This window comes from Hyperolius riggenbachi, chromosome 3 (genome assembly GCF_040937935.1).
Source record: "Hyperolius riggenbachi isolate aHypRig1 chromosome 3, aHypRig1.pri, whole genome shotgun sequence".
Classification (NCBI taxonomy): domain Eukaryota; kingdom Metazoa; phylum Chordata; class Amphibia; order Anura; family Hyperoliidae; genus Hyperolius; species Hyperolius riggenbachi.
This window is the reverse complement of record NC_090648.1, coordinates 342,090,764-342,117,335: the sequence shown is the minus strand read 5'-3', so window position 1 is coordinate 342,117,335 and position 26,572 is coordinate 342,090,764. Positions and strand designations below refer to the sequence as shown.

Genomic DNA, 26,572 nt, shown 5'->3' with positions numbered 1-26,572 from the left:
ACAATTTGCAGTTTAACAAGTCTATCTATCTATCTATCTATCTATCTATCTATCTATCTATCTATCTATCTATCTATCTATCTATCTATCTATCATCTATCTCATACATCTAATAGCTGCTGAAATTATTATGATATTGTTAGCGATCTAATTAAAACAAATATATGCTAAATGATGTTTACTAAGGTAATCGGCAAAATAAATTGTGCATTTGCTTTACAGATCCACCAAGAATCCATTTTGATTCCCTCAATTACCCTGACAATACTGTGGTGGTTGTAGCAGGAACAAAGTTGCGCCTTGAGGTTCCAGTTACAGGTGAACCAGCACCTAAAATTATCTGGAGTAGAGGAGATAAGGTATTTTTTAAATTATTTACTAAGCATATTTATATAGCTAACACTTTTCCCCATCACTTTAAAGAAAAGACTGAAAAAATACAAATGGTTGCTGTCCTGCAAAGGGGCTCACACCTGGTAATGTCTACATGGCAGTCCTGGGCAAAAAAAAACTTCTAGGTGGGGAGGGGATTGGGTTTTTTAGCACACCAATGTGTTTTAAGCTGGCCACTAACGGTCCAATTTCTAGCGAAAAATCGTTCGAGCGGTCAGAAATTCTGATCGGATTGGTTGTAAATAATCTCAGTTGATGGAAACAATCGATAATGAACGATTATAAAACCAATCGTCCGATTTAATTTTAGTCGAACCAAAATTTGGATTTTCTTGTTGGTCATGATAGATAGGGAGCACTGATTGGTTAGTTGATGGTGTAGTGAACGATTTTTCGTCCGATCAGAATTTCTGATCGCTCGAACAATTTTTCACTAGAAATTGGATTGTTAGTGGCCACCTTTAGTTTGAGGGAGGAAACTGGAGCACTTGGTGCATTTAGCTGGTATGGTTTTCAAATAGATTTGAATCTATCATCACCTCAGATGGACCTAACAGACAACAACCAATATGCAATTATGGTAACTATTTCTCCTGGATGTTCTCCTAGGATCACTTTGCAATTGAAAAAAGTATCAAAAAGTAGGTAAAAAAAAGTACCAGCAAAACTATTTTGATTATTTTCTTGCTTGCTGATGTCATACGGAATTTGACTTGTTGTGAAAATATCACGTAGGAGAAAAAAGTGAATTGCATATGGGTCCAGGTTGGAAAATGTCTTTAGATGCGTTAATATTTTTAATCCATATATTTGAAAAAATATTATAAGGTACCAGACAAGCAACCTTTTGAATGGATTACTTTCTATCTGAACAAACTGATGTGCACACTTAGAAAGAGAGTAAACAGTGAAGAACACACAGTCATTGTTCAGAGCTATCAGACAGGAAGTAGTATGCATATACTGTATAATAATTAAACATGGTCACTTCTATAATGCAATCATTTCTCTGTATTTGAAAATCTTTAAGGGTACTTGTAGGGAAAAAAGTGCCCCACAGGGGTACTAACCTTGGAAGAGGGAAGCCTCTGCGTCCCTTCAGAGGCCCCCACGTCCTTCTCCACCAGGCCACTCCAGCGATGTGTCCCCAGAAAGACAGTCGACAAGAGCATGTTTACTGTCTTTCTGGAAACACATCACTGGCTCTGCTTTTTCCTTTAAAGCCCGAGCGGGTCTGTGTTACTGCACAGGTGCAATGTGGCTTTGCACCCCTGATCTTTGGGTGTCTCAGTGATCCATCTCCCGAGGTAAGTGTCTAAACTGTTGAATTGCAAACCTCATAGGATTACTCTAGAAAAAAAACCTTTTTAGTTGCTAATACATTATAAACCAATAAAGTTGACTGTGTAGTACTGATGATGTTTACATAGACATAAGTCTAATTTTAATGTTTTATTTACCATTTGTACCACACATACAATGAATTATACTTTAAGTTTATCTTCACTTAAGATTGTTACTTTAAGTTTGAATTAACAAGTGTAATTCAAACACTATATATATCTAAGAAAAATGTAAACTATAGATTTAATTTGAAATGCTTTTCCTAACTTTAGTGGATCACAGATCTGAGTGGTCGTGTAAGGGCCGAGTCCTTCCCTGATCATGGACTGCTTGTTATTGACTGCGCTGAGAAGGAAGATACTGGGACATACAGGATGATGGTAAAGAACGAAGCAGGTGAAGCTGTAGCTCACATCAAAATAAAGGTTGTAGGTAAGTTAGAGTAATGCTTATACTGCCCTAATCATGAAATACCTGCCATCCTTTCTGCTTCTCGCAAATTGCGCAATGCTAGTGGCTGCAGCTCTTAAACGCTTCAAGTCCGACAGGAGAAAAGGCTGGTGATAACGGTTGGTCACATGGCCAGCTAGTAATAAAATATGGCATATGTTATTATTATTATTATTTGGTAGATTTATATAGCGCCAACATATTACGTTGTATCATGTTGTATCATTTCAATCGGGAAGGGTCAAAGCATTAATTTCTATGTGTTTTACAACTGTTAGACTAGTCGTGTGAAAATTAGGAAGTGTAAAAAAATAAAAAACGTGTAATTTCTGCATTTACGATTTTTTTTCTCTATAAAATGACTAGAAAATAAAATAGTTTTTGGAAAAAAGATTACCCAGAGAAAGCCTAGATTGTACTGAAAAAAATATTTATCACTATCACTATGATAGTATACGCAATTAAAAAGTTACTGCTGTATCAAAGCGACACGGCTAAGGTGTCAAAAATGTCAGGGACCTTAAGGGCTAAAAACCTTGGAATGCAAAACAATTTTAAAGAGGAACTGTAGTCAAAATAACATAATGAATAAAACTGCTATTTATTTTTTTACACCATTTATGAATTACTTAGCTAGTGTTTACCAACTGTAAAATCTTTGCTCTCACTAATTAATTTTCTGAAATTTATCACAGGTAACATCTTTAGTACTGACACTTGATCTCTGTGAAATGTTTACTGAGAGTTCAAAGGCCAGTAGGAAAGATCTTTGGTCTCCCAGAATGTACGGAGGTGGGGGAAGGGGGGAATTCTACACAATAAACAGTCTAGGCTAAGCCTCAGTGGAAGGGTGGGGCTACACACCAATATACAGAAATATATAGCTATTGGAAGTGTTTCTAATGCTGAAACCAGCATATCTAATGTAAAAGTTGGTATCCTGAATGTAATTTGAAATGTCATTAAGGCACCGGGAAATTTGGGCACAGGGCAAGGACGAAAAATGGCTCACCCTGCTCCTGCAAAAGTCCCGGCAGTGTTAATTACTATTTACCCTCCTGGCCACCATGGACCATGGCCACCATGGACTCGGAAAGATATTGCTGATGACCAAATTATTACACTGGTAAGAAGAGGTGATGTGAACAACACCTTAAAAAAACCCACAGATGCAACAGGAGCCCAATAGCGCAATATGTCACTTGGATTTGGGAGAGATGAAAGAAGAAAGAATATACTCACAAAGGTGAGTTGCAGTAGGGGGCAACCAACCACACAAAGTAGATGGAGAACTTTAGCCCGTCACTTTACAGACTCCAGCAGCTCATGGTCCGCCCAAATTTCCAGAGCCCCTTTTGCCTGTCTCAAGCCTGAATAATTAACTGCATTCTACTATATGTCGGTACGGTTCCTCTTTAAACTCCTTGGGAGTACAGTTTTGAGAGACATTGCGACTGATGCTATAATGTATTTATTTCAGGTTTTGTGATTGTTAAGATGGTCATGATTTTTTTATCGTGTTGTTTTAATACTTGGTTAACAAATCACTTGAATATTTGAGTCTCTCTTTGTAAACAGTAATGACTTTTTAAAATGTACAGAATATTTGTTTCTCAGATATACCCGATGCCCCACTTGCTCCTGAGGTAACCGAAGTTGGGGAGGACTGGTGTACAATGAAATGGGACCCACCATCATATGATGGAGGATGCCCCATTCTGGGTAAGTAAGCTTGCACTTTGTTATTAATTTACGATTAAATGCTAATGTGACAACCTTTCATCAGTTATGTATAGAGATGGCCCGAACGGTTCGCTGGCAAACTTCCAGGCGAACTTCCGGTGGTTCGCGTTCGCCATGTAACGCAAACTTTTACGGAAGTTCGGTTTGCCCCAAAGTGCGCCATTAGGGTCAACTTTGACCCTCTACATTACAGTCAACAGGCACATTGTAGCCAATTAGGCTACACTCTCTCCTGGAGCCACGCCCCCCCTTATAAAAGGGGGGGAGTGATGTAAGGGGCCTCACATGAAGATCTCTACATCAAGGAAATTAAAGTGTACCTGAAGCGACATGTGACATATTAAGATAAAGATAGGTCCATTTCTGTTTCCCAGTACAGCAAACGTTAAAAATCTTTGAGTTGATGTCTATGCAAAAGAGCTTGTTGAACAGCTTGTCAAATTCAATCCATTTCCTGAAAAGTAAATAGAAGCTAATAGGCTGTTATCTATTGGGAAAAGGCAGAGAATAAGGTTTTAGTGCAGGAAAGTTTACATGGTTATTACATCAGTTTATTTTTCAGATAAACAAGGCAGATTGTTGACTACAGCATTTGTGACAGTATGATGCAATCTAAAAAATGAACCCATTAAACAGTAACATAGACATAAGTCTAATTTTAATGTTTTATTTACCATTTGTACCACACATACAATGAATTATACTTTAAGTTTATCTTCACTTAAGATTGTTACTTTAAGTTTGAATTAACAAGTGTAATTCAAAAAGTATAATTATTATTATCCTTTATGGATGTACGGTTCAAATCATAAAAGAAAAGAGTGCTTTTTGTAAGCAATAATGATTTCCTTAGGCTTAGATGACAGTATAAGACATTTGTCAACAGCATCACAATGATATGGCTATTTTCACTTACATTTAATTTCGTAGGATACTTTATCGAAAGGAAGAAGAAACAGAGTTCCAGGTGGATGCGATTAAATTTTGACTTATGTAAGGACACTTTCTTTGAACCCAAAAAAATGATAGAAGGCGTGGCTTATGAGGTCCGAGTTTTTGCAGTCAACTCAATAGGCATTTCTAAACCAAGCTTGCCATCCAAGCCCTTTGTACCATTAGGTAAGTAAATACAAGACTACACTTATATTTATTTACTTTGTAATGAATCACGTTAAAGGTGCAAGTCAACATGTCACACAGCAGATTAAGTGGAGATGTACTATTCAGAAAGCTAATGATTAGATATTATTAAATTCAGCAAAAAGAGTTGTTATGCTTTCATGTGAATACTTGAACAACCAAGACTTTTTTTTAGCACCACCTTCTTTTTGCATGGCAGTCTTGTGACTATCCCTTGCCTGAATGTTCAAAGGTCACCCCCATCTTCCCAGCTATGCCTCCCCTCTATACGTAAAATAGAAAAGACTGACTGACCACTTTTTTAAACTTGATTTAAGTTGATTCAGTTTTGCTTTAAGCAACTGTGTCTCAGAAATAGCAGAATGGTTAGACAACTAAAGAACAGACATGCAAAAGAAGAAACATTTCTTGTTTCATAAATCTTACTCCACTTCATTATGTGTGAGAGAGTGAAAAGGCCCCTTTAAGTTCTTTAGAAATGTGCTCCAATCAGACCTAGTAAATTTTAGAATGACCAAAAACACTTCATGACAACTGTTTCACTTACCGTATATTTAACGTTAGCACAAGATTAACGTTTTAATGTTTGTGAAGATGTAATCTCTCTATACTTTATGCTAAGGTAGCCTCTGGGGTACATATGCAATTACTTGGGACTGACTTGAATAGTCAGATGGCTGATTTATTTTCTTGTTTTCTGCTTAGCTGTTACAAGTGCCCCAACCATGCTAACTGTAGATGGAGTGACGGATACCACGGTGACAATGAAATGGCGACCACCTGACCACATTGGTGCTGCAGGCTTAGATGGTTATGTCCTTGAGTATTGTTTTGAATCCGGTGAGTGTACAGCATTTTGCTCTTTAGCATTGTCCATCTAATCATTCTCCTCTTCATTGGCATGCTTGCCTGCCATGTCTTTTGGAAATTATTCATTTATTCATACACACTGTTTGTGAATGTATTGTGAGCACAAAATGTTGTTATAACCCATCACTAATGCACACTACATTATTTACATTCACATCCAGTCTAAGGCTAGGTCCACACTATTGCAGATTGGATCCTTTTTAAACGGATCAGTTTTTCTAAACTTTTTTTTTATCTTATCCTGTTTTTCCTAAAATGCCTTTTTTGTAGCATACGTTTCCAGTCCGTGGAAACGCATGCCCAGCTGTGGGGGGAGAGGCAGCCGCCATGCTGGAGGGGTATAGCAGGCAGGGCGGGGATGATAGTGGTCAGTGGGGAGGGGGGATGCCCCCCCTCAGCTGGGTCCCCTGTCTCCACTACCCCTCCAGTTACTTTCCAAAACGTATTAAAATGTATAATGGGAGCGAGCAGGGAGCTCACCTACTCCTAATTCCCCCGCTTCAATTCATGATCCGGTTCTTTTTAATGAATTGATTCGAATGAATTGATTCATTGAAAAGAGATGAACTTCCCATCACTACGCGTCACTGCCTGCAATGCCACCCTCTATACTTTGGAGGACGGCATTGCAGGCAGTGACACCAGTGATGGGAAGTTTGGCTCTTTACAATAAATTGATTCATTCGAATCAATTCATTAAAAATGACCGGATCATGAATCGAAGCGGGGGAATTAGGAGTAGGTAAGTTTAACAAGTTTTGCGGTATGCAGCTGGAGGGGTAGCGGAAAATCAGGTGAGGGAGGGGGGACATCCCGATTCCCCCCGCTGACCGCTGCCACCCCGTCCTGCCTGCTATACCCCTCCAGCATGGCGGCCTCTTCTCCCCCCACAGGCTGTGACTCAGAAACGGATTAATTTCTGTGTCCAAATCTGCCTGTGTAGAGGGGGATCCATTTTCCTATTTCCTGCCATTACCCCTTTGTGTATCAGGATCCAGATCCGTTGCGTTAAAATGCAGCATATCCGGACCTTCCATTCAGGTTTTAAAACTGGTCCCCGCAAACGCAGACGGATCCGTTTTTTGTTTGGGTGAAGACAGCTGCTATTTATAACATTGCTATCCGTGGCTCCGGTTTTGATCAGGTTTTAAAAACTGAGCCACGGATATGTTTCCGGACCTAGTGTGGATCAGGCCAGGCCTAATACTGTGATAGGCATGACTGTGCCTGTTGGGCACTAGAGAATAAATAGTTGCCTTGTCCTCAGTGAAGCTTATGCACAATAGCAGAAACACACCCTCTGGTGTCTTTGGACATACATGAGAAGTCCTTCTACTTCAAACTTTACTTCAGGCACAAATAGTATCCTAGTTCTTTGCAGACTTTTGGTGACAAAGCTTTTTGTTTTTTGTAAAATCTCTTTCAATACTCGGTGTAAAAATTGCCAGTAATCAAATAGGAAAATCAATAAGTATTGCTTAAAAATGCAAGAATTCATGCCTCATGCCTCAATCCACTTCTGCATGTTTGCAGCCCCATTCTTACAGGACACACACTCCCCCTACCCCTGTGCTTGCACCTTCTCTCTGTGTAGCTCAATGAGGGGGGACGGGGGCTTGGCTGTCCAACCACTTCTTCTCCCAGAAGTCAAAGCAGAAGGGAGGAAGAGTGGCAGAGAGAATGACTCCCTTCCCTACATAAATCACATTAGGATGGAGGACTCCCTAAAAGCATTGAAGTTCCAGTAAACAATTACTCTTAGACAAGGGCTTTAATATGCAATCAATGTGGTTATAGGACATTACCAGATCGTGGTGAAATATATGGGACTATACATTCTACATTATTCTAGGTCTGCCCAGAGATACGCCAGTCCTTCTGGCTAACATCAGAGATACCAGGCTGGAAATGCACTCAGCAGGTTTTCTTTGGTAGAAGTACATAACTGACAGATTGAGCACACATCTTCACTGACAAGCAATAAAGAAGGGACAGCTTTGTCAGCCAATCCTAAATGTTACACCACAGAATACACCTAGCATATTACATGCATCACTGCCACAAACAATCTCAGGTATGAGGTATCTAAATATATTTGTCATTTTCATCTGCCTACTTACTTTAACAACAGTCACGTTTGAAATGTGTTTGTTTAACCTATTCATCATTTGTACTACTAACTATAACCATTCACTTCAAGGTCTGTACAGTATGTTTTGCACTTTATTAACTGGACCATGAATATGTATTTAATGCCCCTATATATATATATATATATATATATATTTAATATCCATTCAAATAAAATGAACAGATATCATTAGGAAAGGCTTAGGATACGTTAAAAATGGTTCGTTGCGGTCCGATGTAACGGGTGCTTTGTAACATGGCTTACTGCACTGCAATGCACCACCTATGCGATGTTCAAAGTGTGGTGGGTGCATTGCAATATAATGGGTGGCGGTATGGTGACACTACAGAGTGTTACCACACTGCCACCAGTAAATGTGTGTTAGCAATTCCTCGGTGAAGCATACTTTCATTGACTGTATGCTTCACTGTACCCAATGCAACGTGAGCATACTGTGTGGCACTATTGTCCCAATCTGTTGCGTTCTTGAGGTCACAGAATGCAGCGCAGCGGTCGCTGTGAATGTGGCCTGAGTAAAAAAATACATACCTTATAATTGTTGTGTTTTTAAACTGTAATTTCTTTTAGCTAAATGTTACGTTTGTATTGCACTATTCAACCAAAGCTCCTGGCTGCACTCCATTTAGATATATATTTATTTAAATGTATCATTTTGAACCTACTGGGACCCAGTACAGCTAAAGGAGGATGTGGTTAGTTAAAAATGGAATAACCGTATAAGCCTGAGAATGGAGATATCATGAGGCTAGAGATGCAGAGGGGGATGAGGTATAATAAAGCATATAATACAGACAGGGCTGGAGCATAAAGAGCTAAAAAGCTGTGAGAAGAATTAACACACAGATGTATATAGTAAAAAGAGGAATGAAGCCCGAGAAAGTCTGTAGTATCATAAAGCATAAAATGAGAACTAAGTTACAGAGAGGGCTGAAATATAATAAGACATGAGATAAAGAGAAAGCTGAAGCTTTATCTAATACAGTATTAGGTACAGAAAGGACTGCATTATATTAAGATATACAGTCTGTCCTTGTATCGTATTGTCTGTGTCCATTAAGCAACTGTCAAGTCAAATTCCTGTAAGTGCAAACTGATTAGGCCAAATACATTTGATTCTGATATAAAGCACAAAATAGATGGAGGTATGAGGGGTGGCATCATTAGGCTTTCTGATTCAAGGCACATTTGTGATCTGCCATTCGTCCCCCTGAGACATCACTTCAGCTTCCCACTGGAGTCAGAATATAGGACACATAGGGCGGGGACAGAGGAGACATAGGGGGGGGGGGGGGGGGGGGGTCAGAATTCGGCAAGTGGTGGCACATCTGCTGTGAATGTAAATATAACACTTACAGGGGACTCCACTGCCAGCTTTACATAGGACCAGGGACACTAACAAGTAGGACATATAAGCAGAACACTATAACACTGCAAGGAAGGGATGGACACTATATTGGGAGGCACTACAAGAGGGGGATAGGCACTATAACGGGAGACACTGCAAGGGAGGAATGGGCACTATAATGGGAGAAACTGTAAGGAAGGGATGGGCACTATAACAGGGAGCACTACAATGGATGGATGCGCACTGTAATAGGAGGCACTGCAAGGAAGGGATGGGCACTATTACAGGAAACATTGCAAGGGAGGGATGGGCACTATAATGGGAGACACTGCAAGGGAGGGATGGGCACTTTCATGGGAGACACTGCAAGGGAGGGATGGGCACTATAATCGGAGACACTGCAAGGGAGGGATTAGCACTATAATGCAAAGCATTACAAAGGGGGGATGGGCACTGTAATGGGAAGCACTACAAGTGAGGGTTTAGCACTGTAACGGGATGTACAGCAAGGGAGGGATGGGCACTGCAATGAAGATACTTCAAGGGAGGGATGGGCACTGCAATGGGGATACTTCAAGGGAGGGATGGACACTATAATGGAAATCATACAAGGGAGGCGTTAGCCCTGTAAAGGGAAGCACTGCAAGGAAGGGATGGCCCCTGTAATGGGAGACACTGCAAGGGAGGGATAGGCAGGTTTTATGGGAAACACTGTAAGGGCAGGATGGCCACTATAATGGAAAGTACTATGGGTGGGGGAGAGGCACATTAATTGAGGGCAATGAGGACATTGTAATTGAGATAATAATACAGAAACTCTATTTGAGTGGCACAATAACACAAGCAGGCCTATGATATTAAGCACAATAATCAAGGACACTATGATGGGAGCATTATTAGGAGGAGTACACTAACACAGGGGCCATATATCTGATATGAGGACACAATATCTATAACTATAATGTAGGACACTATTATGGGAGGCACTTTAACAGAGTAGACTATAATGGGGCAATCCGACTGGGGGCACTATAATGGAGAGATCTACAGTGAACATTTTTTGGGGAGGGAGACATAAGCACTGCTCCTTATGAGTTTTTTGTTATTAATTTTACTGTTGTGAGTTTTATTCTGCGTCTTAGGATGTTATTATGGCCAAAGGGCTGTACATTTTTGGTTGTTTCAAAGAAGCTTAACCAACATAGAAATTCACTATGTAACTATGTATTTTCAGGGGGGGGGGGGGAATTGGTGTTTTTTTTTAAAGTATATGTATTTTTCCTTTGGGGCCATATATGTGACACTATGACATGGGGCATTGATGTTTGCTTGTGGTCTCTTCACTTACAACAAATCAGATTGTATGGGTATGGGTAAAGGAAGTGTGGGACTTTAAATCAGCAGCTACAGCATGTAACAAGTTACATGCTGTAGCCACTGATTTATAGTTTTTACTATTTGTTTTCCGTTTATGAATAGTACAGTGGGGATTAGTAGGGTCTCTGTTGTTTTGTGTGTGTCTTGTTACTCAACTTTACGTGTTGTGAGGTGTGTGTGTGCCTGTGTGTGATTGCCTGTCTTTCAGTCCATCTGTATGTGTGTGTATGTCTGTTTCCTGTACAAGGTGGTGTACCAGTAATCAATAAGCTACCCATATTGTTTTCTCTTTATCAAGTTCCAGAAGAGGTTACATCATTTGTTGCCACCTCTCCATATGGTGGACGTCAGGCTATAGTAAATGACTTACATGCATTAAGTTAGGTAATGAACAGAGATGATTAATGAAATGCAAAGATTATGGGCTTGCATACAAATACAATGCAACTTGAAATAGAGCCAGCTGAACTTACTGTATACAGAGTTTATTCCTCTTAGTTTCAAATTCTATTCTATTTACATGAAAGCCCAGAATATTTTCATTTCTTTGATCATCTCTGCCATAAACCTGTAGAAACAGGAAGAACTATGGTAAGTGCCTGTTGGACTGTGATACAGTCATCATTTCTTCTCTCACTTGCATAGTATTACATGTATATTTCCTCAAACGCTACTTGTGTTTGAGCAACAATAAGTCTTAACAAATTCTACTAAAACTAAGCACGTGGATCGGGTATTCAGCATCAATATATTTGCACTGTTCTGATTGCCTGGATTAATGGTAGAGTAGATTAACTGTGCTTGGTGTGTATGACCCATATAAAAACTAATGCACGATGTAGACAACTCCGCCATCGCGGCCCTGATTTCTCAGAACAATATTTCTGAGGTTGCTGAATCTTCACCAGGAGGAGATGAGACGCAAGAAAAGCCTGTCTTTACAGAACCTGAGTTGGAAATTTTAGTGGACGCTATATCAAAGAATGGCGCTCAAATATGTGGTTCTTTATCTGCTAAAACCACCAAAGCAGAGAAGAGTAAAATATGGGCAGACATCCAGTCCAAGGTAAATGCCGAGGGGGGCAATAACAGATCCATTGCAGATTTAAAAAAGCAATGGAATTCTCTCAAAAAGCAAACAAAGGATAAATTGCAACAAAATATAAAAGAAGTCATTGTGGAGAATGAAAATCAGCCTGAGCCTGCACTGAACATGTCTCCTCTGGAGAAACGTGTGGAGGCACTTTTAGACCTTGAACATGTGGAGGGAGTGCCTGGCCTTGAGGATGATCTCCAAGATGATGTAACTGGAGGTAAAATTTTACATTTAAATTTGCAATCTTACCAAATTTATTACTCCAATAGGGCTGCTACTGTGCCATCTTAAAAAATTGTAGTCAGTAATAATTATAATAATAATGCTAACATCCCCAACAGGGTTTGGACATCTTCCATCCCTCCTCCACCAAGGTCCCTGTTGCCTCTCTTTAACAGACCCACATATCAGCGCAGCAGTAGTTTACCTCTTCCAGCGTCAGGTCCCTGATTCACTCCCACTACAGCTACTAGTTCTCTTCTGCCTTTCTCTCAGTACACGTTTCTCTCCATGTTACATGACTTAATGTGATTTGCAAAATACCAAGGCAGAGGAGACCTAGCTGCAGTGGGAGTGCATTAGGGACCCGACGCTGGAAGAGGTAAGCCCTAGCTATACCACTGTGCTAATCTGTGCTTTTTTTTAAAGCTAGGCAACAGTCAGGGAAGCACAGGACAGGGACCTTGGTGGAGGAAGGGCAGAAGCAGTCTGTATATACCACTTTGCCAGGCTCCCCAACAATCGGGGGGGGGGGAGGGGGGTTCTGCTTCCCTATAAATATGCCATTGTGAGTAATGGTAGTGCAGGAAGTGAGCAACAGTAGTGCAAATAGAGGGTGACAGAAGTGCAGAAAGTGGGAGGTAGAGGTATAGATAGTGAGTGATGGAGGTACAGAGAGTGGGTAATAGTGGTGCAGGAAGTGGGTGATGGAGGTGCAGATAGTGAGTGATCATGGTGCAGATAGTGAGTGATCGTGGTGAAGATACTGGATGATGGAGGTGCAGATAGTGGGTCATGGAGGTGCAGATGGTGGATGATGGTGGTGCAGATAATGGATGATGGAAGTGCAGATAGTGATTGATGGTGGTGCAGAAAGTGGGTGACAATAGTGTATATAGCAGGAAACTGAGTGCAGGCAGTGGGTGAGATGAACACTTACATATTTCCTGGTGGTAGTGGGTGCCTGGCTGCTCTGTGACTCCCTGGTGGTTTGTGCACTAGCCACTGGATCAGTAGGCAGCATACACATGCTGCTTTCATCTCTCCTTGATCCCTGTGGTTCTGACTTCAGCCATGTGTGTGTGTGTGTGTGTGTGGGGGGGGGGGGGTTGGTCTCTACAGTCATCCACAAGGCCTGTTCTTTTTACGCAAAACTAGCATACAGGCAGGCACAGGGCTAAGCAGTGAAGGCAAAGCTACAAGAGTCAGAGGTGATGCTAAGGAGCGGCAGCAGCAGCCAATGAGGTGGAGGGTGGAAACAGGGGTGGTCAGAGGGTGGAGAAATGAGACAGCCCAGGAGGTGAAAACTGCCCCTGTATCTCATCTTCCAGCATGCAAACTACATGGGCATCCAAACTGCCCCCCCCACCCTTATGGACACGGGGATGATTGTTACGTCCCACAGATCAACTTCCATGGGCATCAACTGGCATGGGGTCAGTTAGGTAATCAGTTTTCATTGTTACTTGGAAGTAGAGCAGAGTGGAGGACATAGTCATAGTAAATTTGTAAGAGGTCCATTTTATACCCTCACCAGACCACAACTTACAGTAAAAGTAAGAGAAAGCTTGTTTTTATAAGAAATAACAGAATTCACTATGCACACAGTTCAATACTCCCAATACACACACCTCCACTACCACCACCAACCGTGGCTAGTAAAGTAGTGGAGTGGCCTTTTAGTACTTGTATTCAGTATTCCTGAATAAATGGTGAGGTTAATAGTTTGAAATTGTAAATTCTACATCACCTATATATATCAAATACTAAACTAGAATGAACATGATGCAGTATAATATAGCTGACAATGTTATTTCCTCAGTGAAAATAATTGACATAATTAGTTATGCTTAGAGCTTGTACACATTAAAAATAGGATTGCTATATTGCAAACATATATGCTGTGTAATTGTATAATTTGATGTACTACATTATCATGCACATATCACTTTATCGAATCAGCAATATTACCTAAAAAATGGTAATATGTTGTTTTGAAATGTCCATTAAAAAATTCCTAGAAGCATCTTATTTATACACTACAATGTAAATATCTATACTTTCTAAGTATTTGGCATCCATTTCATATAATAATATTTTGCAGGCAAAAGTTAAAACGTAGTGCCCCCTTAAAATTAACTTACTTTGTAATCAGGGGAAATTGATCAGATTTGGCAGTTTGCCAGCACTGCTATGTGTGCTCCTAGCTTAACCTTTCTTGATTGCTTAGGTGATCCAGTTATCATCATGCAGTCATGCATGCTGTACCTATGGACAGACAAGAAGAAGGAAAAGCAGGAAAAGCAACCTGAAGAAAGCTGAATAGAAATTGGTTGATCAAGATGCACTCTACTTAGGAGATTGGTTGCATGGTGATTGGAGAATGCCTGCACATACAGTAGACTGTCAAACAAAATGACCACAAGCGATCTTTTTGGCTAACAAAAGTCTATGGATTTTGCATGTAGCCAAAGGACAACTGAAGTGAGAAGAACATAGAGGCTACCATATTTATTTCCTTTTTAAACAATACCAGTTGCCTGGCAGCCCTGCTGATCTACTGTATTTGGCTGTACTAGTGTCTCAATTACACCAGAAACAAGCATGTGGCTAATCTTGTCAGATCTGACAAGAAAGTCAGAAACACCTGATCTGCGGCATGCTTGTTCAGGGTCTATGGCTAAAAGTATTACAGGCAGAGGATCCGAAGGATAAATAGGCAACTGGTATTGCGTAAAACAAAATAAATATGGCAGCCTCCATATCACTCTGGCTTCAGTTGTCCTTTAAATCTGCCAATACTACAGATCATAAAGATCAGACTCTTTTCGTGATACATCCTTCTCAAAACAGAACATGCAAGATCACTATTTAGGACATGCTGATCAGGCAACCATTAGTAATTGATGGGGGGGGGGGGAATCTCCGCAGTATCCTCAGAGATCAAATTCCCTTGTGCATAATTGTCTGGCCTCTTTAAGTGACAAGTGATAGTCTTCTAAGTTTTCTTCTACGTGATATTTTCACATCTTATAAATAAAAAACCTTTTTAGGCCACCAGCAAACAAGAAGGTACTTCGAATAATTTTGGCAGTACTTTTTCAACTACTTTTTGGTACTTTTTCAATTACGAAGTGCTGACTAGTTATTTTTTTTAATACAAAAACAGAACCCCCAAGATACCAATATAGTGTAGTAAGTACTGGAAATAATGAAATATGTAAAGCAAGTAAATAATAATCATAAACCAGGGTTACCTCAAAGGTAACCACTGTCAATGCAGGTGGGGAGATTAGACCTGTCCCGACTCAGGATTAAGAAGGTGCTCTCCGTAGATAAGGAAAAAGGGGTAACACCCCTCCACCAAGGGTGGACTCAATTATTGTACAAAGCAAACAGAGGCACCAAAAGATGTTGATTTACACACTCCATAGTTTTGTGCAACGCGTTTCACAGGCATGACCCTGCTTCATTAGGCAATAAAGTAGGAGCATATAACATCTGCAGATCAGAAATACATATGGGTGTACCTTATTGCCTGATGAAGCAGGGTCATGCCTGTGAATTTTGTGAAACACGTTGCACAAAACTCTGGAGTGTGTAAGTAAAAAAAAAAATTCTTGACTGTCAAAATCAACAGTTTCCTGTGTCTGCTTGGAGGAGGTAAGTCCACCACTGCCTCCTCTATATATTAATTTTAAGTATTTGATTCCTTTTATTCTTTTTGCACCTCTGCTTTGTACAGTTATTTTGTTAAGTTATTTTAAACAGAAGATGAAAAATGATCTCCTAGGAGAAAGTGAATTGAATAATGCCCATTGTAGCATAATTAAACCAAAACTATACCTGTTGTGTTATAATCTCTGTAGATTAAACTTTAGGTTTAGTCTTCCTTGGTTAAAGGAAACCTGAAGTGAGAGGCATATGGAGGCTACCATATTTATTTTCTTTTGAATCAAGCAAATGTATGATTGTGAATCAGATATCTGCATCTTCAAAGATGCTTTAGGGCACATTAGACCTCTGTGGTCTCACCAAAGAAAAATAATATAGCTTCAGCACAATACTGTTTTGTGTCCTGGAAGATGATTCATGACCCCTGTAGAGCAACCTCTTCTATTCTAATAAGGCTGAGAAGATTCCTAGACATTTTATAGGTACAGATATTCCACTTACTTCACTAGGGATGATATCAAAGGCCCATCTATACTCACTAATTAGAACAGAAATTGGTGTATATTTGAAGCTACCTTATTTTATCTGGATGTTCTATGACTTGGATAAATGAGGACCTTCAGAGATATTTGCCAGTAGCTATGGTTTGACAAATGTCTATAGGGCTGCATTTTGTCAACAACAGAACTGTACAGTAATGCTAAAAGGTTGCAAGTGCCAAGTGTCAGCTCTTTCACGATATTGACCTCCGGATCAGGGTGTATCACTGAAATAGCTTACAAATCATATTGTCCTTCCTGGAAGGTCAAGATAAAATACTTACCTTGAGGATTATAGTTACTGGTTTGATTTAAGGTCTACAAACCAAGCGGGGTTGAAAGTTAGGCACCAGATTGGACGGTTAATGTGAGGCATCGGGCAGTAAGGGGTTAAGGTTAGGCTCTAAAAAGGAAGTGTAATGCTGGGTACACATGGTGCGTTCCCACATCGAATGCGCCGCTCGATTCCCGACGATTCGATTATTTCCGAGCATTTCCGAGCGCATTTCGATGATTTTTAGGTTGAATGCCATGTAAAGTATGGCAAATCGACCTAACGATCCATCAAAACGCGAATCGGACATGTTGGAAATAAATGAATGCACGGGAATCGAGCGGCGCATCGACGGGAATCGAGTGCGGGAGCGCACCGTGTGTACCCAGCATTAAGGACATGACACCTTTACCATCCTGAGTATGACAATGGTACTAAGCAGACTACGTTTTCATAACACAAGTATGTGCAAACATATGTTTTTCAAAGATGACCTTTAAACAGTTATAATTACCATCTTTAAAATGTGACATGGTTGGTCTGTTATTTTATTTTCATTTAATTTTATTGGTTCCATGAGCATGTACAAAATTCAGTTTATCTGAGGTTGCCCAATCTTCACCAGGAGGAGCAGATGCCCCACAACTTTCAGATGAAGAGCTGAACACTTTAGTGGACAATATTATCAAAAATGGGCCTCAGCTTTTTGGAGCCCAAACTAGTGCCGAAGATAAGGAGAAAATGTGGGCGGAAATCCAGAAGAAGATTAATGCTGTTGGTGGAAAGAACAGGTCAGTAGATGACTTAAAAAAGGCATGGAAGAAACTCAAAGGTCAAACAAAGAAGAAGATGGATCACAACAAATCTCAGAAGTTACTAGAAAGCAAAGGGCAAAAGGCCAAATACATGGAGCTGACACCAATAGAGAAGCGTGTGGAAGTTGCTTTACAAATTAAAGAAATTGATGCTGAGGACTTCCATGAGGAGCCAAATGAAGGTAACACACATAATTCTCAAATTATTATACTTTTGCTTCACCAGTCACAGTAAACTTACCGTAATCTCTATTATTCAGCTAGCTGTGTAACTATCCCTTTCAAAACCGTTTCCCGTGTCATTGTAAAGATAACATATAATGAAGCACAGTCAACAGACATAACAACCAAATTAATGCTTAATTTCTAATCTCTATAACAAAATCAGAATTTAAATGTGAAATTTGTTTTTAAAGGGAGTCTGAAGCGTAATTTAAAAACAAACAAACAGATACTTGCCTGAGGAGAGGGAAGGCTCTGGGTCCAGTAGAGCCTTCCCGTTCTCCTCCCAGTCCCGGCATTCCCTTGCAGGCTCCCCTGTTAGAAGTCTACGACCCATGGGTCGTAGACTACTCTCTTTCACTTTGGCAGTCTTCAGAAGCACGCGGGCTTCCGAACACAGGCCTCTCCATACTGCACACACGCGAGCGCCCTCTCTCATGCACACTCTCGCGCACACGCAGTACAGAGCCACGCATCTTCGGAAGCCCAAGTGCTTCCAAAGACTGCCGAAGTCTCCCATGGCTGGAGATTTAAACCGGGAAGTCTGCAGGGGAATGAGGGGGACCGGGAAGGAGACATGGAAGGCTCTATAGGACCCAGAGGCTTCCCTCTCCTTAAGTAAGTATCTGTGTTTTAATTTTAACTTCAGATTCTCTTTAAGATAACGATCCCATTTTCTTTAATTTTACACTTTTAATATTTTACCCTTTTATAATAAGGCAGAGTTCTTGTTATGTTTTATTGTGCATCATGTTTTAACCAATAGCTTAAAAAACGATGTTGAATATTTACCTTGACCGAAAACTACCTTTCCTGACATAGTATATAAATTCACTGAAATAAAACATTTGCGCTTCCATCCATGTGTGGCTCCATGCAATATATATGTAAGTAATATTTCTTACGTCACATATGTCAACCTTACTAATAGACTGCAAGTTAGCATTTAACAGATGATTGCATTTGCCAAACAATTTAGATTTTGAAACTATTAATAGGGCCCCACATTCTTCTAGCAACTCCTCTGCTGTCACTAGATGTAGCCACAAGACATCCTGCTGGCACAATTTAAATGCAGTTTTCACAGCTGGAAGATTCAGAATTATTAGTATCCTGTCTCCTCTTTTCCAGTAATCTATAAACCTTGCTGATCTGTTCACTGTGCCAGTGTCTTTTATGTATAAATTCTTGGAGGGTCGAATGAAGGAAACTCCCCTGAGATCTGCAGATAAGTGATAACAGGGATCAGAAAAGGCATTTTCGTCCTTTTGCACAAAGGTTCAATAACTACTTCCATACAGATCACAGAAAAAAAGGGAATTTATGGAAGGTAAGTAGACATGTCCCCATACTAGTGCTTACTAGATTCTGCAACTGGGAAGCAAATAAGCATCTTTACGATATATATCCAGTTGCAGAAACGAGCAAACACTAGAATGAGGAGATGTCTACTTACCTTCCATAAATTCCCTTTTTTTTCTGTGAACTGTATGGAAGTAGTTCTTGAACTACAGCCTTCTCCACTCCCTGTCCCCACTTATCTGCAAATATCAGGGGAGTTTCCTTCATTCAAACCTCCAATAATTTATACATAAAAGAAACTGTGTGCGTCATTGGGTTTCCTTGAAGGCACAACAGTTCAAATTTTGTCAGGTCTCTAATGAAATGTGGTTTAAGGTCTCTAGTACAAATGCAAAATCTCAATTGTGAGCACGACCAAGTGTTAATACCGGGTAGATCCTGGATGTCTACCTTCTGGCCGGCATGTGTAAATTGAGAGCGAGTTAAATTGAGACTCTTTTAAGAAAGGCTCTTCCAGTCCAAAATCCTTATTATGATAAACCCCGGTTAATGGGCCCACCCATGAGAGATGCGAAGGCTCTTATATGCCTGTTGAAACACATGCATTGTACCCATTAATATTAATGAATGTTTAATTTGGTTTTGTGAGGAATGGTGTGGGATCCATGGGAGAATGGACACTGCTTGTCCTAACATTACCTCATCCAATGCAAGCCCTTTGGACTTGACCAGTCAATTATTCTCATCACAATATATAGTACCTGGAGAAGTATGGAACTCCCACTCCACCCCTTTGTTTAGGTAACCTGTCTATTAAATCTGGGCCATGCTTTCTTCCAGATGAAAATACTTAGCTTACTCTGTAATTGATTTAAAAAAGACAGTGGCAGGGCTATTGAGGCAGCTTGAAAAAGGTATAATACCCGTGGTAGAACTGTCATCTTGCCAAACCAAGATATGGTTAGTTTACTCCAATCCTCCAAGTCTGCAAGTTATTCAACATTGTCATATAATGTAATTTGAACTGCAAAGAGGGATCATGTTTTTTGTTTTTCCCCCCCATGTAGCGAATGATCATTAAAGATGACCTGTAGGACTCCTGTAACCTGTGAAGCTCCCAACATCTCAGGCAGACCTTTTACCTGTAGATTGTTTCTCCTCCTGTGATTATCCAAATATTGTATTATGCGGTAGGCTTGTTGCAGCTTAAACTTCTGTTTAAGACTCAGGTGCTTCATTTTAGTAATGAAAGTCTGTGGCTTGTAGCTTTATGCAGTTGGCTGATGGTGTAATGGTTAAGGGCTCTGCCTCTGACACAGGAGACCAGGGTTCGAATCTCGGCTCTGCCTGTTCAGTAAGCCAGCACTAATTCAGTAGGAGACCTTTGGCAAGTCTCCCTTACACTGCTACTGCCAATAGAGCGCACCCTAGTGGCTGCTGCTCTGCTCTGGCACTTTGCGCCCGCAAGGAGAAAAGCGCAATATAAATGTTATTTGTCTTGTCTTGTCTTTCATGCTTTAGAGATAGCCTCCATTTTAGAATTCACGCCCTGTATATCACTGCATACAGAAGCAGCCATAGACTGCCCTGTTTGTTTGAAATCCCCAGCTACTACTTCAAGTCAGCTAAAGTAAGTACCTTTGAGTAGGGTATCGCCGGCTACTCTGTGGCATCTACCACGGGCTTTGGAGTGCCAGAGGAAAGACTGTGTCTAGCTCCATATCGGACACCATTTAATTTCTGGGATTCACTCCAAGAGTAGCTGTCTGTGAACGAAAGGTCTCCAGTAAGTCCCCTTAGTGTGGGTGCTGGGGAGTTTTTCTTCTGTCTCCTTGTAGATTTTCCCTAAAAATGGAGAAACTGAGAGCCCATTATAGTGTAGTATGTCAATAACAATGGGAAATGATTAGTGAGATGAGTATACTCACAAACATGGGTCACCTCATAGGTAACCACTGTATAGGCAGGAGAGAAGATTAGACCTGTCCTCACTCAGGATTAAGAAGTCGCTCTCTGTAGATCAGAAAGAAGGAAGTGGGTCACCCCTTCACCAAGGGTGGACACGGTATAGCAGTAAGAGAACAGAGGCGCCAACAGGATAAAAGTAGGTAAAACTTTAAAATTGGCTTGGAGGAAGTGGTGGACTTACCTCTGGAAAGCAGACACGGATGACTGTCTTAATAATTATAAACACATTTATTGTAAAGTACCACAAAGATGCAACGCGTTTCGCAGGCACAGCCCGCTTCATCAGGCAATATTTCTGTTTGTCCCCGCCTTATTGCCTGATGAAGACAGTCATTCGTGTCTGCTTTCCGGAGGTAAGTCCACCGCTTCCTCCGAGCAAATTTTAAAGTTTTACCCACTTTTATCCTGCTGGCGCCCCTGTTCTCTTATTGCTGTAGATTTCCCCTGTTTATCTTTGACCATGACTGGGTTCACTCATACAAAAGCTGCTCACTTTCCACTTCTCTCCCTGAAGCTTTAAACTTGCATATCGGCAGTGTCTTGCAAAAGTATTCGGCCCCCTTGAAGTTTTCCACATTTTGTCACATTACGGCCACAAACATGAATCAATTTTATTGGAATTCCACGTGAAAGATCAATACAAAGTGATGTACAGGTGAGAAGTGAAATAAAAATCATACATGATTCCAAACATTTTTTACAAATCAATAACTGCAAAGTGGGGTGTGTGTAATTATTTAGCCCCCTTTGGTCTGAGTGCAGACAGTTGCCCATAGACATTGCCTGATGAGTGCTAATGACTAAATAGAGTGCACCTGTGTGTAATCTAATGTCAGTACAAATACAGCTGCTCTGTGACGGCCTCAGAAATTGTCTGAGAGAATATGGGGAGCAACGACACCATGAAGTCCAAAGAACACACCAGACAGGTCAGGGATAAAGTTATTGAGTATTTTAAAGCAGGCTTAGGCTACAAAACTATTTCCAAAGCCTTGAACATCCCACGGAGTATAGTCAAGAGGCCCATGGTGACTTTGGACGAGCTGCAGAGATCTACAGCTCAGGTGGGGGAATCTGTCCATAGGACAACTATTAGTCATGCACTGCACAAAGTTGGCCTTTATGGAAGAGTGGCAAGAAGAAAGCCATTGTTAACAGAAAAGCATAAGAAGTCCTGTTCGCAGTTTGCCACAAGCCATGTGGGGGACACAGCAAACATGTGGAAGAAAGTGCTCTGGTCAGGTGAGACCAAAATGAAACTTTTTGGCCAAAATGCAAAACGCTATGTGTGGCAGAAAACTAACACTGCACATCACTCTGAACACACAATCCCCATTGTCAAATATGGTGGTGGCAGCATCATGCTCTGGGGGTGCTTCTCTTCAGCAGGGACAGGGAAGCTGGTTGGAGTAGATGGGAAGATGGATGGAGCCAAATACAGGGCAATTGGAAGAAAACCTCTTGGAGTCTGCAAAAGACGAGACTGTGGCGGTGGTTCACCTTCCAGCAGGACAACGACCCTAAACATAAAGCCAGGGCAACAAGGGGATGGTTTAAGACAAAACATATCCATGTGTTAGAATGGCCCAGTCAAAGTCCAGATCTAAATCCAATTGAGAATCTGTGGCAAGATCTGAAAACTGCTGCTCACAAACACTGTCCATATAATCTGACTGAGCTGGAGCTGTTTTGCAAAGAAGAATGGGCAAGGATTTCAGTCTCTAGATGTGCAAAGCTGGTAGAGACATAACCTAAAAAACTGGCAGTTGTAATTGCAGCAAAAGGTGGCTATACAAAGTATTGACTCAGGGGGCGAATAATTACGCACACCCCACTTTGCAGTTATTTATTATTCCAATAAAATGGATTCATGTTTGTGGCAGTAATGCGACAAAATGTGGAAAACTTCAAGGGGGCCGAATACTTTTGCAAGCCAGTGTATTCTCATCTTCTTCCATCACCTCTCCACAGGGCCGGCCCGCTCATGAGGCGGGGTGAAACTTTTGCCTCAGGCGGCAAATTTCCAGGGGCGGCACCCGCCCGTCCGTGGGTGCGGGGAGCCGGCCCGCCGAGCTGGAGGGGTAGCTGGCAGGACGGGGGTATTGGGCCAGCGGCGGGAAGGGGGGTCAGACCCCCCCCCTCCCTCGCCTGGTTCCCCCGTCCTCCGCTCCCCTCCAGCCTAAATAGAAGCAGCCGTATGTGTAAGAGGCACGGGCGGGGAGACACTCACCTCCTCCTCGCTCCAGCGTGCGTTCCACTGACATCACTTCCTGTAGGACGCTGCAGGAAGTGACGTCAGTGGAGCGCACGCTGGGAAGAGGTGAGTGTCCTCCCCGCCCGTGCCTCTTACACATACGGCTGCTTCTATTTAGGCTGGAGGGGAGCGGAGGACGGGGGACCCAGGCGAGGGAGGGGGGGTCCGACCCCCCCCTCCCCGCCGCTGGCCCAATACCCCCGTCCTGCCAGCTACCCCTCCAGCTCGGCGGCCCCCCAGAGCGCCCCCCCCCCCCGAGGGGGGGGGGAGGGGCGGCGGTGACAATTTTTTAAAAAATTTGCCTCAGGCGGCAAAAAGTCTAGGGCCGGCCCTGCCTCTCCAAAACAAAAACAAAATTCTTGTTAAAATATGATTGCACCACCTTGTATTTTGTTGCCCCACGTATTACTTAGCTTCTGGGACCTACGTATGTAGCAAATTTCAGAAATTGAGGCCTAGTCAGCCAGCAGAAGCCGAGGCCTCGATTTGTGGCAGCGGCTCATGGACATGGCGGGTCCGGCTCGGTGAAGTGGATCAAGCCCCAAAAAGTCCCAATGACATTGTGGGTGCCCCAGGAGGTTGTAAGAGATGTAAAAGGGGTTCAGCAAAGGTGGTTGCCACAGAAGCCCTGCAAGGCCTAAATTGGCGTGGAGCAGTCTGCCCCAAGTCTGCCTAGATGCTGTCCGGGAGTTGGAGGTAGTGGATGGAGGTAGTGGGTGAGTGCCCTGGGAGTAGCTGCTGCCTCACAACGTCCTAGGAATCCAAGGTTGTAGGTTGGCTAGCCTCAGATCGGCAGACCTGAGCTCTTTCAAACACCACCATCCTCCATTGCGTCAAGCTCCTAGGTCATATTTTCACACCTTGTCAAGAAAATGTCTTTTAAGCCATCAGCAAGCAAGAAAATACTTACAATAATTTTAATACTTTTTGGTACTTTTTCAATTGCAAGGTGCTGAAAAGTTATTTTAAAGAGATGAAAAATTATAAAATTATATCCTCATAGAAAAGGGTGGAAAAGGCCAATGCCTTTGAATAGACTAGGAAATAAATACTTGCTTCACATTAATGAGTTCATTTTAACCAGTGTTTTCTCATGATCATCTGCCATCTACAGCACTTCCATTATTCTATGCAAATAACAAATGGCTCATACTGCTTTCATATTTGTGTACGTCACAAGTTTTCACTTTTTTTTTGCTTTATAACTTTCCCTTTTAAACTAGATCTTAAAATCAAGCAGTGAAAGCAGCCCAGTATGCTACAAAGTCCCTAAATCTGAAAGACAATTGAATTGATTTATCAAAACAGGTCTAAAGAATAAAATTGCCAAGGAAACCAATCAAAAAACAAATGCTTGGATTGGTTGTGTTGACCAATTGCTCAATTTTTCAGTTTTCTGTGCACCTGCTTTCATAAATAAACTCCAGTGGATAGTAAATTAGTTATCAGAACAACTTAGTACTTTAGATAGAGGTCATTGATGACTGGACTATTGCTGCAATAGGAAAGCTTTTTAATGTTCTTATAGACCAGTTGTTTAAAATAGTGTGATTGTGAGACATTAACCACTTCCCGACCTCCCACTACCAATGGGCGGTGGCAAAGTGGCACCCCCAGGACCGCATAACACCGATCGGCGGCGGCTCCTGGGGGACTGATTAGCCAGAGATCGCGCGCAGAGATGCACGCGCATCTGCCGGCATAAGGCTTTGCCCACCTGCGACGTCAAGCTGTGGGGTTGTTAATCCCTGATCTGCCGCATAGTAACCGTATAATACACTTTGTAATATATACAAAGTGTATTATACAGGCTGCCTCCTACCCTGGTGGTCCCAGTGATCGAGAAACCACCAGGGTAGTAGGTAGCTGTGTATATAAACACACACACACTGATCCTGCCCCCTCTGCCCCCTGATCGCCCACAACACACCTCAGAAACCCCCCCCCCCCCCCCGATCACCCCCTCAGACCACTGTTTGCACCCAATCACCCCCCTAATAACCCATCAATCACCCCCTGTCACTATCTGTCAATGCTATATTTTACATTACGTCCTAAACTGCCCCCTGGGGGCTCTTTATCACCCCCCACACCCTCAGATCCTCCCCAGACTCCCCACAAGACCCCCTCTGTGTACTCTATACATCTATTCTCCCCTGTAATCACACACTGATCACCTGTCAATCACCTGTCAATCACCCATAAATCACCCCCTGTCACTGCCACCCATCAGATCAGACCCTAACCTGCCCCTTGCGGGCACCCAATTGCCCGCCCACACCCTCAGATTGCTCGCAGACCCGCCCTCAGATCACCTCTCAAGTGCATTGTTTATATCTGTTCTCCCCTCTAATCACCCACTGATCACCCATCAATCAACCATCAATCACCCCGTCAATGCTACCCATCAGATCAGACCCTAATCTGCCCCTTGCAGGCACCCAATTACCCGCCCACACCCTCAGATTGCCCTCAGACCCCCTGATCACCTCGCCAGAGCATTGCTTGCATCTATTCTCCACTCTAATCACACCCTGATCACCTATCAATCATCCCGTCACCCCCTGTCACTGCTACCCATCAGATCAGCCCCTAATCTGCCCCTTGTGGGCAACCAAACGCCCGCCCACACCCTCAGATCGCCCTCAAACCCGCCGATCACCTCCCCAGTGCATTATTTACATCTGTTCTCCCCTCTAATCACCCACTGATCACCCATCAATCACCCCCTGTCACTGCTACCCATCATACTCATCAGATCAGACCCTCGTCTGCCCCTTGCGGGCACCCAATCGCCCGCCCCCACACCCTCAGATCGCCCTCAGACCCCCTCTGATCACCTCGCCAGTGCATTGCTTGCATCTATTCTCCCCTCTAATCACACCCTGATCACCAATCAATCACCCCGTCACCCCCTGTCACCACCTGTCACTGCTACCCATCAAATCAGACCCTAATCTGCCCCTTGTGGGCACCCAAACACCCACCCACACCCTCAGATCACCCTCAGACCCCTCCTGATCACCTCCTCAGAGCATTATTTACATCTGTTCTCCCCACTAATCACCCACTGATCACCTACCAATCACCCCCTGTCACCACCTGTCACTGCTACCCATCAGATCAGACCCTAATCTGCCCCTTGCGGGTACCCAATTACCTGCCCACACCCTCAGATCGCCCTCAGACCCCCCCTGATCACCTCCCCAGTGCATTGCTTGCATCTATTCCCCCCTCTAATCACACCCTGAGACACTCATCAATTACCTCCTGTTACCACCTGTCACCCCCTAGCACTCCTATCCATCAGATCAGGCCCTAATCTGCCCACAGTGAGATTATGATCACCCGGCCAAACCCTCACCCACCCCACCGTGGTGACAGAATTTTTTTT

The 26,572-nt window shown here is 42.3% G+C and overlaps 1 protein-coding gene and 1 long non-coding RNA gene across 22 annotated transcripts in view; one reads left to right on the top strand and one right to left on the bottom strand.

Annotated features, from left to right (window-relative positions):
• The window catches only part of MYBPC1 (myosin binding protein C1), a 169,304-nt gene that overhangs the window by 111,282 nt on the left and 31,450 nt on the right, over nucleotides 1-26,572 (top strand). For 18 of the 21 annotated variants that reach the window (XM_068276948.1, XM_068276949.1, XM_068276945.1 and 15 more), the window contains 7 exons: nucleotides 223-359; nucleotides 2,010-2,169; nucleotides 3,805-3,909; nucleotides 4,861-5,049; nucleotides 5,776-5,910; nucleotides 11,723-12,127; nucleotides 17,243-17,614. In XM_068276948.1, the coding sequence (XP_068133049.1) occupies nucleotides 223-359; nucleotides 2,010-2,169; nucleotides 3,805-3,909; nucleotides 4,861-5,049; nucleotides 5,776-5,910; nucleotides 11,723-12,127; nucleotides 17,243-17,614 (1,503 nt within the window). The remainder of the gene's footprint in view (nucleotides 1-222; nucleotides 360-2,009; nucleotides 2,170-3,804; nucleotides 3,910-4,860; nucleotides 5,050-5,775; nucleotides 5,911-11,722; nucleotides 12,128-17,242; nucleotides 17,615-26,572) is intronic. The other 3 variants (XM_068276966.1, XM_068276965.1, XM_068276962.1) reach the window with 2 other exon arrangements.
• LOC137563899 (uncharacterized) lies at nucleotides 2,218-5,939 on the bottom strand. Its single transcript, XR_011030465.1, has 3 exons — nucleotides 5,618-5,939; nucleotides 4,251-4,417; nucleotides 2,218-2,323 (listed from the first exon to the last, which is right to left on the bottom strand). It is a non-coding gene; the product is annotated as an uncharacterized lncRNA (long non-coding RNA).